General features: G+C 42.0%; 1 protein-coding gene across 3 annotated transcripts in view; it reads left to right on the forward strand.

Annotated features, from left to right (window-relative positions):
* The window catches only part of MGAT5B (alpha-1,6-mannosylglycoprotein 6-beta-N-acetylglucosaminyltransferase B), a 260,022-nt gene that overhangs the window by 150,089 nt on the left and 96,503 nt on the right, over positions 1-13,430 (forward strand). For 2 of the 3 annotated variants that reach the window (XM_081934842.1, XM_081934843.1), the window contains exons 5-6: positions 3,912-3,985; positions 12,871-13,041. In XM_081934842.1, coding sequence (XP_081790968.1) covers positions 3,912-3,985; positions 12,871-13,041 — 245 coding nt within the window. The remainder of the gene's footprint in view (positions 1-3,911; positions 3,986-12,870; positions 13,042-13,430) is intronic. The other variant, XM_081934844.1, reaches the window with a different exon arrangement.

A 13,430-nucleotide genomic window follows, 5' to 3' on the forward strand; every position in this document is an offset into this window, starting at 1 on the left:
GGAGCTAATGAACAGCACCTACTGTAGTTGCTCTGCCTTTCTTATTTTGCTATGGGAATCAAATGGGGCAATTATCACAGAAATCCTGTCCGGCTAATGTATTAAGCTGTGGGTTGTCAAGCTTGGGACTTGTAGCATTTGGATCCCCTACCCACAAAAACATGGCCACAAACTAGTGTTTAATCCAGTATACAGGGAAGCCTTTCTGTTATGTGCTTATTTATTGTTTACTTATTTACAATGCAATACAATACAATAGCAGAGTTGGAAGGGACCTTGGAGGTCTTCTAGTCCAACCCCCTGCCTAGGCAGGAAACCCTGTACCATTTCAGACAAATGACTATCCAACATCTTCTTAAAGACTTCCAGTGTTGGGGCATTCACAACTTCTGGATGCAAGCTGTTCCACTGATTAATTGTTCTAACTGTCAGGAAATTTCTCCTCAGTTCTAAGTTGCTTCTCTCCTTGATTAGTTTCCACCCATTGCTTCTTGTTCTACCCTCAGGTGCCTTGAAGAATAGTATGACTCCTTCTTCTTTGTGGCAACCCCTGAGGAATTGGCACACTGCTATCATGTCTCCCCTAGTCCTTCTTTTCATCAAACTAGACATACCCAGTTCCTGCAACTGTTCTTCATATGTTTTAGTCTCCAGTCCCCTAATCATTTTTGTTGCTTTTCTCTGCATTCTTTCTAGAGTCTCCACATCTTTTCTACATCGTGGCGACCAAGGTCAGAACATAGAGAATCTTTAGGAAATTAATTGCAATCCAAAGGGTCCATTGATTCCTAAAGTGTTGTTTAACTCAGAGTTTCACTCACACCTTGTTCTTCCACTTTTTCCGTTTAGAGCTTTCTTCGTCATATCATATAAACTTGGAAATGAAGCCTTTGCCTTCCTGAATCAAAGACTTAATCTTTGAAATTGCCAATGGATTTCATTATGATGATTAATGTGGCAGATGCAACAGCTCTTTATGACTGCCTATCTAACCAAGCTACCGTGTGGTGACCCTCAAATATTAAATATTGACAATTTCCCTCTCAATGTTCTTTGCCCACCCAGTGGCTCCAAATAGCTGTGGCTCCCATCTCACCCCAGGCAAGAAAGAATGCAAAGAAGCCAATAAACTGTAGCCGGGGGCTGTCTTAATATCAGTTTTTAACATCCATCTTTAATCTGCAGATAGGATTCTTAATAAAGCTGAGTAGCAATGACCTTATTTAACATTAGGGACATGAATAATTGCATGGGTTTCAGAAAACTAGACATGAAAACAAATGGAGCACATTATAAATATTTGATAAAGGTCTTGCTGGCTTGCTTTTGTATGAATAATGGATCATGCCAAAGTGGAGCTTGCTGGCTGAGTGCTAAGCATGTGCTATGCAGGGACAGGCAGTATGTCTAGTAGCACAACTAACTTCATGGATCCACTTCTGTGGAAGCCCAGGTCCTAGCTGGGACTGATGATGTTCCCTGGAGTCTCCCGACTCTACTCCTTGCTGTTCCCCTCTTTGCTTGCCTTCCTGAAAGGATTGGTGGTCTACTGCAGAATTATCAAGTTTGGGAAGATTCTTTTTGTGTTTGACTACCAAAGTGGAATTGGTTATGTTGGAGCAAGAAACCAGCTGTTCTAGAGCCTGCTGTAGTCTTTGGTCAAAGAACTGCACTCTTGGTAGCAATAACACGTAGACTTATTTACCACTTTGCAGTGCTTTACAGCCCTCTCTAAGCGGTTTAAAGAGTCAGCCTATTGCCCTCAACAATCTGGGTCCACATTTTACCCACCTGGGAAGGATGGAAGGCTGAGTTAACCTTGAGCTGGTGAGATTCAAACTGCTGAACTGCAGCTAGCAGTCAGCTGAAGTAGCCTGCAGTACTGCATTCTAACCACTGCGCCATCTTAGCTCATATCTTGTAGATATGATTGTGGCTAAAGCTGAAAGACAAGCTAAGACAAGCATGAACAAAGTCTCCATTCAGTTATGTATAGGACATTGGCGCATAAGGAAATAGAATTTGTTAACATTTTATCTAGTCTAGAATATTTCTGTGCCTCTAATTATTTGTCTCATTGATGGCCTGTAAGTTAATTAGTTATTAGCGTAAATCTCTGCTGTCATTTGCACATATTGAAGGGTTTATAAAGATGCTATTAGAAAAGTAGGGTCCTGTAGACGCAACCTCAAAGGATGACAAAATGGCTAAAAATGAAATTTGGACCAACCATTAATCTGTTGTGTTGCTTAAGAAGCCAAATTAAAAGAAGCCATGAGACTCGCTTACATCTCCATTTAGGTGTCACTGCAGTTAAAAATGATAGCACAGTTTTGTTTTGTTTTTAAATATTCTTTCTGTTGCCCTGTTAAGCTTAATGCAAGTTATGGACAATGAAAGGGAGCAGATTTTTAAACATTCAGGAGATTGCACCTTTCAAGGTAGAACACATCATGTGAGTCACATTGATTTTTTATACTGTGAATTAAGTTCTTCCCATTGAGCATAGAGTTACCTGCGTAGAGAGGATGTTACACATGTGGTCTCTCTATCCAAACATAGTTATGAGATCTGAACCAAAACTTATTAAAACAAACTTAAATTTGAATACTGAAATTAACAACTTCAGTATTCGTTAGCCCTAAAATATGTCTTAAAGGGATGGGACAGATACTACATGAATTTCTGAATTTGTAAAAGCCAGAGATGATAGATAGATGATAATAGTGGTGGGATTCAAACATTTTTACTACCAGTTCTGTGGGCATGGCTTTGTGGGCGTGGCAGGGGAAGGTTACTGCAAAATCCCCATTCCCTCCCCACCTCACTAACCTGCTTTCCAGCTCCGTTCTCCTGTTCAGGGAAACAAAAGAAGATCAGCTGGGAGGCTGGGAGGTAGTAGGGGGGGGGGGCAGCCTATTTGCCAGTTTTCTGAACTACTCAAAATTTCCACTACCGGTTCTCCAGAACCTTCCAGAACTGGCTGAATACCACCTCTGGATGGTAGATAGATGGATGGATAGATGGATGGATGGATGGATGGATGGATGGATGGATGGATGGACAATAGAGAGAGAGAATAAAAGGAAAAGACAGAAATTACAAATAAACATTAAATTGAAAACTGCAGAGTAGTGTCAGATATAATTACAAGAAAATTCAAACTACTTCATTAGAAGAAACACCTCACTTTTACTCTTATTTTTCAACTTGATTTAAAACAAATACAGAGAGAGTTGCATGGTAATTTAACACTTTGTCACATTCAGAACTGTTATATTTAACTGCTATTTATGTCAAATTTTAGATTAGCTATAAAAATAAAATGACATAATTGAAGAATGTAAACTTCTCATTTTAGGAGAATTCAAAGCTTGGATGTGGCAAATGGCCATGGATGGGATTGTGCTCCATAGTTTCCAGATTAAATGAAAACTAGAATTAGACTTGGGGTTTTTTTTTTTTTCATGTCTGAAGTATTTTGGAGATTGCTGCATGCTCCCATAGTTTTATCTGCCATATTTCTAATAAAGACTCCTAACTATAGAGAGAAAAATCATGCCTAAAAGGAAATGTCTTGTGCTTGTCTGAAAATGTGTATGTGTGTTTCTGTGGGTTTCTTTAATTGGAAAACTGCAGAGTAATATTTGGAGAAGAGCAAATAAATAAATAATTCTGCTACCCATATGAATGAATTTAATTTGCTTACATTTCAATGCAAACGAAACATATTTTTCCTCCCTTCCTCCCTCCTTCTTCCACTTGGCAGACCATCTGTGTTGGATGTGGGGGAACACAAGCTGTTTCAAAGGACAGAGTGGTTTGGTTGCTTCAATGATACGAAATATTGTTAGGGAACCACAGTTCGTATCGTCTTCTGACCTCCATCCCTCCCTCCCTCTTTCCTACAGCCGTAGAAGGCCGACGGGATCAGTGTGAAGTGCCCAGAGATCCGAAGTACCCTGATTGCTCTGGAAAAGTAGAGGTGAGTATGCAAGATTTAAAATTATATTCTAATTAGGATCCATGACAAGATCTACTCTCTTATTGAATGACAAGTTAAAAACAACAATTAAAACCTTTTGAGGAGAAGGTAACCTTTTTCTAGGAAGCAAAATAGCAATCAACGAATCTCATCCTCTCTCAAGCTCTGTCATCGCTCTCAAGTTTCCCTCAAGTTAGACACAAAACTGTGAAGTGTAAAGAACAGTTAAGCAGTATACAGGTAGTCCTGGACTTACGACAAGCCCAAAAGTTCTGTTGTTAAGTGAGAAAGTTGCTAAGTGAGTTTCGCCCCATTTTACGACCTTTCTTGCCACCCTTGTTAAGTGAATCACTGCAGTTACTAAATTAGTAACATGATTATTAAGTGAATCTGGCTTCCCAATTGACTTTGCTTGTCCGAAGGTTGCAAAACGTGATCACAGGACCCCAGGATACGGCAACGGTCATAAATATGAAGTAGCGGCCAAACATTCAAATTTTGATCACGTGACCATGGGGATGCCACAACGCTCGTGTGAAAAATGGTCGTAAGTCACACTTTTCAGTGCTATTGTAACTTTGAATGGTTACTAAATGGACTGTTGCAAATCAAGGACTACCTTTATAGCTCTTCCTGCTCTATTGAAGTACAAGTGTATTGCATCCTAAGGTCTAGATAACCCTACCCTGTTACTCTTTTTTTCAAAGCATCAAAGATCTGGCTATGTGCCAGAGCTAAAAGTGTTAGGGACCCTGTTTAATTTTTATGTAATCATTATGAAAACTTTCACTTGCCTACAGTAGATGTGAAATTGTTAACTATTTTTGTGCTTTTATGGTTTTAATTATTGTGATATTGTTTGCTGCCCAAAGTCAATTGGATTGAGACGAGCGGCTGTAGAAATTAAATAAATAAATTTTATTAATTTATTTGAATAAAGAAGCAGAATCTGGAAGATGCTCTCTACGGGAGCAAAGGAACAGAAAGTTGATTTTCATCCTATTCATGCAACTCTGGAATGATTTTGTAGAAAGCAGATGGTGCTGTGAGGGTTATGAACAACAGTTGCCATTTCAGTACCTCCCCCAGCACCAGAATAACTCAATGGAGCACAACCCTGGATCTCATCCAACCATTCTATATTATATATAGAATATATATTAAAGTTTGCAAAATCATTGGAATTTATGTATTACTGAATACTACTGCTCTACTACCACCCATCCTTGAGTTGGCTGTAAACCGTGTCATGAATTTGGCTGTCCCATTGCTGATTCCTATTCTGCCTCAGTTACAGACTTCCCTTCAAGATAACTGATTTTGCACAACTTCAGGCTATTTTGGGGTTAGATCCGGATCAAGGACCTTCTGATGCAGCCTTAAGGCTTTCTCGCTCATAGGCTTATCCACGCTGCATGCTTACTGTGGTGGGGAGAGACCCCTCTTACCATTTCTGAAGAGTCCTCAGCAGACTCTCTTAATTTGATCACTGCAGAGGCAGACTGAAGCTAGTATGTCAAGCATGAAATGTTTTTATGGGGGGAAAATGGCTGATTGTGTGGATAATCCATGGCACAAGAAGAAGGAAGCTTGAGATTTTATTGATGAGGGACAACTGTCTGCTTGGCTACAATAGCCCTAGTAAGATCTGATGTGAGACTGTTACCTTCAACTGTTTCCTGAGCTTGAGGCCTATTCTGTGGTGTTGATTTGGCTACAAGTGATATTGGAAACTAGATTTTGCAGCCTTTTTCTAAGTCTTCCCAGATTTCTCTTTATTTGAACTAAATTGAGATAAACTGCCTCACCCACTGGTGGCTTTTGATTGTTTGGGTCTGTGTCTTCAGCATTTTTTTTCTCAGACTCCGCACACCCTTTCGCAGTTTGTACCATTCTTAAAGGACTCATTGATTTCTAGTTTGTCTTTATTAAATTCTTTTGTTTTACTGTTTTTAAAATTATATTGATCCTAACAAAAGGCAAGGTTTTAATATTTTAATCCCTTATGTATCAGTGGTGGGTTGCTAGCCAGTTTACTAGTGGTTCGTTCATGCTCGCGCATGGGCAGAAGCGTCCAGGTGGGTGGGCGGAGCCTCCCGCCGCCATCACTACAGGTTTGGCCAATCCAGCCAGAACTGGGAGCAACTCACCTCTGCTTATGTATAATGCAGGCTCTAGGCTCTATTTCATGATTAGGTTATGTGTGCTTGTATTGGTGATAATTAAATCACTTCATTTTAAAAAAAACCAGGAAATAGCACTCCTACCTAGTAGGTAAAGTTGGCACCAGACATACTTTGGACCTAGAAACATCACTAGTGATAGTGGGGAAGAAGCATGGGGCAGGGAGTGGCAGCCTTTTTAGATTTAGGGAAGGGTTATGTTTTTAGAGTTAGAGCTTCATACAACTGACTTGGGAGTTGCACATGCACACTTCATATACATATACATTTACATTGAGAAACACACACATAAGTATCCATGCTAATTTAACTGTAGCCACTGGGCTACTGAGAAATTAGGAATGATAGCAATAGCTGCCCTTATCTCTAACATGGAGGGTTAGGGAAGCCATAGCCACCAACCAAGAACTGTTTGGGCCCCAGTGCTATGGATTCACAGCTCTAGCCCAGGCTTTATGGTCATGTAGGAAGTTAAACCCCCCACCCCTCTACTAGAAAATGAAATATTTTAGGAAATATTAAAAGGGCAGAATATTTCCTCCTAGAAGGGAGTCAGGAATTCATCCACTCCCTTTTGTCAATGGGCCATTAAGGTCTGAGACAGTCTATTCTATATAACAAAGATATGCCTCCTTCAGGAGGACCCATCTAGCAAACAGAAACTCACCACATGGCACCTGAGAAGATTACCTCAGCCAGTGGCTCAAACAAGCTTGAGTCTCAGGACAGCCTACAAAGTTACCTAAGACCCCCACTCCCTGGGAGTCTGACCACCAATCAGAATGCATTTCTTACACAGGAATGGGAAACTCAAGGGTGGGACCCAGAGAGAGCATAAAACCAGGGCACTCTTAGCATCCCTGCCCTTTTCTACTCAGGAATTCAAGACATGTGATCCTGTCTACCATTAAACTATCTTTCCAAGCAGCCTCTAGGTTTCTATGTGACTTTTCCCCCACTTGGAACTGAATCCAGATGGACATTTCTTCCAACAGTCAGATACCCACAAATCCATTCCCTTGTTATCTATAAATGAAGGCCTTTAGGATGAAAGATCATTGCAAACTCACCCCCCCTCCCCTTAAACATTAAATGGATGGCATCACAAATATACTATTCTTGTTTTATCATTCTAAATGTTTTTCACTTATTGGGCATTGTTTTTATGGTGAGGTAACTAATTAGCTAGTACCATATATTGAGACAGTTTACTCCAGAAGGCAAGGTGTTCTTTATCTAGTCCATATATTTTGACGCAGCTAAATATTTGGTGATCCTAAGGGAAGCTATGACGGTGTCAGGTTATCAGTGTCTTTTTGTTGTGTTGTTTTCTGAACAGGCAAAAGCTGTGCAGTAGGAAGAATCAGTAAAGGAGGATATTGTAACTCAGGGTTAAAATGAGGGGTCCTTGGTGCACTCTGAGCTTGGTTGTTTTCTTGTAGACATTTCATTACCCAAACTAGCACTGAAGATGTTACCTAGTTTGGGCAATGAAACATCTGCAAGAAAACAACCAAGCTCAGAGAGCACCAAAGAACCCTTGGTAGATAGAATGTCTTCTGATTTTCTTCAGGATATGCTTATCTGTGGATTTCACGCTGATGTTGCATCCTTGATCCAAATGTTAAATCTTGATTTCATGTCATTTTTTCTCTGCCTGCTAGAAAGGCAGAAAATGATATGCATTAATTTCCAAAAGTCCAGGAAACGCAATAGCTATTAAATATTGCAATTAATTTACTTTCTTTGCTCCCACCCAAAGACTGCTGAAATCATTTGTCATCTGCTATGAACGAATGCGTGCCACACATTTCAACTTAACCTCAATAGAAACGATAATGTTGAAAATTCTAGAAAGGGATTTGAAATTCCATTAAGTTCCAATAACTTGAAGAAATGTTTTTTCTTATTCTTCTTCTTATTATTATTATTAATTAAATCTTCTAATAAAACTGGCATTGGTAATGCAAAACAATAGATTATCCTAGATGTTGCGACTATGTGGAACAACCTTCGAAATGTACTGAATATGACATTTTTCCCCTCCTCCTCCTCTTCCTCCTCTTCCTCCATCATTTGATAATGCAAACCTCCAAAAGATACATCTAAAAGAATTCCAACTTTCCCCTTATAAATACGCTATTGAAATAGGAGACTACACTATACTCCATATTCAAAAGGCTCAAGTAGAGATGTAGGCTAGCTTAATAAAAAAACCTGAACAAATAGTCATTTGAGAGTGGGAGGGAGAGGATAGATGTTTCTTCCTCTCAAATCACAGTAGCTCAGTTGCCCTGTGTTTCATGATTAATGGCTGGATGTAACTTTAACAGAGGTGTTAATTATTCACACGCAAGCTATGCAAAAATAGCACCAATATGAATTTATCATCTTGCTTATTTTCAATCTAGAAAGTCATCTCTGGCCTAAGGAGCTTTGGATGCCTTATATTTGTTTTGCTTTTAACAAAGAGCAGAACTTTAGCTAGCTTTTCCAGGTAGAGCAGACAGGAAACAGATCAGATGAGCTAATTCTGCAGTACTTTATTGTAAGGCTACATTAACATGAACTTGCAAGCCTGAAAGTACAAATCTCCCACCCTCACTTTCTATACACTGATAAGTTGGGGGGGGGGTCCTTTCTGAGTTTCCTCTGTGCCTGTTAAGCAGCTGTGGGCTCCCCACTTATCTGATTGTTCCCCACGCAGCATCTCTTCCATCCGCTTCTAAGTCATTCCTATAAATCATTACAGCTGGATGTGGATGTGTTCAGCACTATACAGCTGTACCCCAATGTTTTTGTTAGATATCAAAAACAGTACTAATGGTTTTCACCAAGGTCTTCTGTTCCGGAGGGAACAGAGATTCAATCTGATTGGTTGAAGGGTCTGACAGCTCCCTATAAAAGGGTTGCTGTCAGACTGAACCTTCGCTGGATTGTACATAGTTGTTTCAGAGTTAATAAAGAGCTGTTGCTGCCTAAGCCTGAGTATGCCTTTCATTTACCCGATCTAACACTTGCAACGAGAATGGGATTGGAAGGCAACTAGGCAAACAAAAAGAGCACAACAATCCAGCAAGTAAATCCAGCCCAGAGCTCGGCACGGCATTGAGCAGCCATCTTTGAGCGGCAAATTCAAACGCGCTCAGAGACACAAGATGTCAATGCACGCCACACCGACTCTGTACAACTCAGTCACCAAGCACTGGGAATCCTACATGCTGAGGTTCGACTGCTTCCACGACGCAATCTGCCAATGCTGTGATCGAAAAGGGCACAGTGCCAAGGTATGCAGAAGTGATGACCCTGCTACAATCTGGAAGCCCAGAAGCCGACCTAACCACCAGCAGAGGCCCAACCAAGGGGCATGGCAGCCACCACCATGGTGAACAGAAGGCAACACCAGAGTCACCTACCACACCTCCATAGGCCAAGTCTGCACGAAGCGGCCAAAAAAGCTGAAAGTCACAATCCTCATCGAGGACTCTCCATGCGAAATGGAGATTGACACTGGGTCATCCGTGACCATAATGCCTTGGGCAGCACACAAGCAGGCTATCCCTAGCCTTAAGAAGCAGCATCTACGGGTTCCTAACATCCGTCTTCACGACTACCAGGGGAACCGAGTCCCCATCGTGGACCAGGGCACCTTCTGGGTGAAATTCAAGACCTTTTGTGGCCTGCTACCAGTGACGGTAGTCAACAGAGACCTACAGAGCCTCCTGGGGCTTGACTGGTTCGAAGCCCTGGGCCTAGAAGTGACCGGAATCAATGTCATACGAGATAGTTATCACCTTGTCCATCGAACTGGAACTACATTGGGGCATGCTGACGCCTTGAGTCGATGCCCACTGCCTGAACTGCTTGTAGACCCTACCCCCGAGATGCCAATACTCCTCATTGACTGCCTAGAGACTGGTCCTATCTCGTCTAGTGATGTTACCTGCCACTCTGCAAAAGACTCTACACTCAAACAGGTTTTGAACTGGGTGTGGTGGGGGTGGCCCAAGGGGCCTATCGGGTCTGAATTTAAAATGTTTTACTGCAAACATGATGAACTGTCTGTAATAAATGGTTGTTTACTGTGGATGGACCGGGTCGTTGTTCCACCCAAACTGTGCATTGCAGTATTAGAGACTTTGCACGTAGGGCATCCTGGAATTGTCAGGATAAAGTCTTTGGCCAGGAGTTACGTGTGGTGGCCTAACATGAACAGGAAGATAGAAGAATGGGTGGCTACCTGCACACTGTGTCAGGAGTCCAGACCAGCTCCCCCAGAGGCACCCGCTAAGGAGTGAGAGCGACCTCAAGCACCATGGTCTAGGGTGCACATAGATTTCGCTGGCCCATTTCACAGCCAGACTTTCATGGTAGGTTGGGGACGCCTACTTGAAATGGCTAGAAGTAGTCCTCATGACTTCTACCATGGCAGAAGCGGTCATCAAGGCACTACAGAGACTTTTCCCCACTCATGGCTTGCCCGATGTCTTGGTCTCTGACAAGAGGCCCCAATTTACGGCTATGCAGTTCGAAACTTACTTAGCAGTGCAGGGAATCAGACATGCCCTGGTTGCTCCATTCCATCCGGCCTCCAATGGTCAGGTGGAGAGAATAGTGAGATCTGCAAAAGAGGCCCTATCCAGGATGGGCCCGGAGATTGGCAAACACTGGTTGATCAATTCCTCCTCATACAGCACATCATGTCAAGTGCTACCACTGGTAGAAGCCCTTCCGAGCTTCTAATGGGTTGCTGGCTAAGGTCCCACTTAGACCAGTACACCCAAACTACTCTGCCGTGTCACCCCCAGATTCGACCGGTAAAATAAGGAACTTTAGCGTAGAGGATCAGGTTTACGCCCACAACTATGCTGGGGGAACTCTGTGGATTCCTGCCACAGTAATAGGCATCACCGGACCTCGCTCTTACCTAGTAGACCTTGAGGATGGTCGGAATTGGAGACGGCACATTGACCAACTCCGTGGCCGCCTCTCCAACTCCAGTCTTAGGCAACCAGAGGTAATTCCTGCATGAGTTAGCCAAAGCCCTACCCAAAAGAAGCACGAATTCACTCCTTCCACAGATAACTCAATCCCTAAGATACCAGGGCACTTATCTCAAATTGTTGCAGGCCCGCAGTGAGTTCTGAGCGAACTAGCTCCAGAAATTCCAGTCGTGGCCTGTGAGAAGTTCCAGGAGCTTCCACCAGGTGAAGCTGCGGAGACAACAGGTCCATCCGACCTGACTGAAGAACACCCACCAACTGAACTGCACAGGTCTGGGTGAGCCACCAGAAAGCCTGCCTACCTGCGTGATTATGTCACAAGTCGGTTGATCCCATCTAAGAGGGGAGGGGTGTTAGATATCAGAAATAGTATAATGGTTTTCACCAAGGTCCTCTGTTCCAGTGGGAACAGAGATTCAATCTGATTGGTTGAAGGGTCTGACAGCTCCCTATAAAAGGGCTGCTGTCAGACTGAACCTTCACTGGATTCTACATAGTTGTTTCAGAGTTAATAAAGAGCTGTTGCTGCCTAAGCCTGAGTGTGCCTTTCCTTTACCCGATCTAACAGTTTTAGTTTAACTATAAGTTAAAATAGAAAGCCAGTTTGGTGTAGTACTGTAGTAAAGATGCCAGGTTAGAAACCTGGAGACCCTGAGCTCTTGTTTTGCCTTAGGCACAGAGATAGCTGGGTAACCTTGTACCTCCCTGCTCTAGGAAGCAGGCAAGGGCCAACCATTTCTGAAATATTTCCAAGAAAACTGCAGGGATTTGTCCAGGCAGTCAGCCGAAGTCAACACTGTCTGGACAGCATACCCCTAAGTTAAAATTAGTTATCTCCTCCTGCACTGAACCTCAGCTACCAATCTAACTATTTGACAATATAAATTAATGGTTAGATTAACAAGACCCAACCTTTACATCACTCAGATTTTCCCAGTTCAGTAGCGTTCATTTTTGCTGCCTTTATTCATGCCTGGGTTAAATTTTAAGTGTGATTTAATTGTGGGTGGCAGTAATTCTATCTCCTGTCTGGATGATTGGTGAGTTTTACATATTGGGAGTGGAGGGCTGTCTCTTGAGTGGATTCATTTGTGTAGTTAAGTTTGGAAGAGGATGGCACCAGCAATTATGGAGGATGATGGATCTACACAGAGGAGCCTATGCTTATTGCTTTGTGTGCAAAAATCACACTTTGAGGGCATTGCTTTTTTTTTTTTTTGCTTTCTTACTACAGGAGTGTCAGCTCTACCTTTCTGGGCAATAGAATATTAATGCTAGCAATGATCTTTCACCTACCTGTTTTTGAAACTTCCTAACCAGCATACTTATTTTTTTTCCTGGTGAAATTAATCCAAACCATTATAAAGTTGGTTCTTTTTTCCTCTGCTAGTACTGGCTGAAATAAAAGGCAAAATATACTTTGTGAATAGTGGATTGATAGAGCTACCCTTAGCTCCTCTGGCAGCATCTCCTATGCATTTAGATAAGAACATAACACCAGCAGATACATATCGGAATCTAATCTAGTTTAAATACAATTTTCTTTCACAAGATGTACTGTGGATATTTTTCCTGGAACAGAGCACACAAAAAGTTTCTCTTTATGTTGCATTTTTGCCTCCCCCGCTCCTTCACAAGAACCTGTACTTGTTGCATATCTTCCTTTGTATTATCATTAAAACAATATTTTGCCTGGCAGTGGATGAGGGCTCGATGGACATCAGACCCTTGCTATGCATTCTTTGGTGTGGATGGCACAGAATGCTCATTCCTGATCTACCTCAGTGAAGTTGAGTGGTTCTGCCCAGTGCTGCCTTGGCGAAATCAGTCAGCAGCTGCCCCTTCTTCCAACCCATTGCCCAGGATACAGGTAAGCCTTGCTGCTCTTGGACTGACTCAGGGCTATGACCTCTATATCGAAGTGGCTTTATTTTGAAACTAGTCCGACTATTCTCATTCGATAGTAATGGACATGGGCAACCATCCACAGAAAAAACATATGTTAGAACATCTGTTTGTGAAAAACGGTAGTTACTGGATGATTCCTATTTTAGGATATGTGTGAGAGGAGCAAGAAAAAAATTATTTCTGGTCTGTGACCATAATAAAGATGGATTGATTAGGAAAAGATTCTATACTGTCTACAACTAAGTATAATCACACATCCCACTCAATCTCTATTCTCCATTAAGTATACATAAGTAAAATCAGAGCACATAGTCCATTACGCTACTATGGGATCAGGTACAATAGGGAGAA

This window comes from Natrix helvetica (genome assembly GCF_964273705.1).
Source record: "Natrix helvetica genome assembly, chromosome: 1".
NCBI lineage: Eukaryota > Metazoa > Chordata > Lepidosauria > Squamata > Natricidae > Natrix > Natrix helvetica.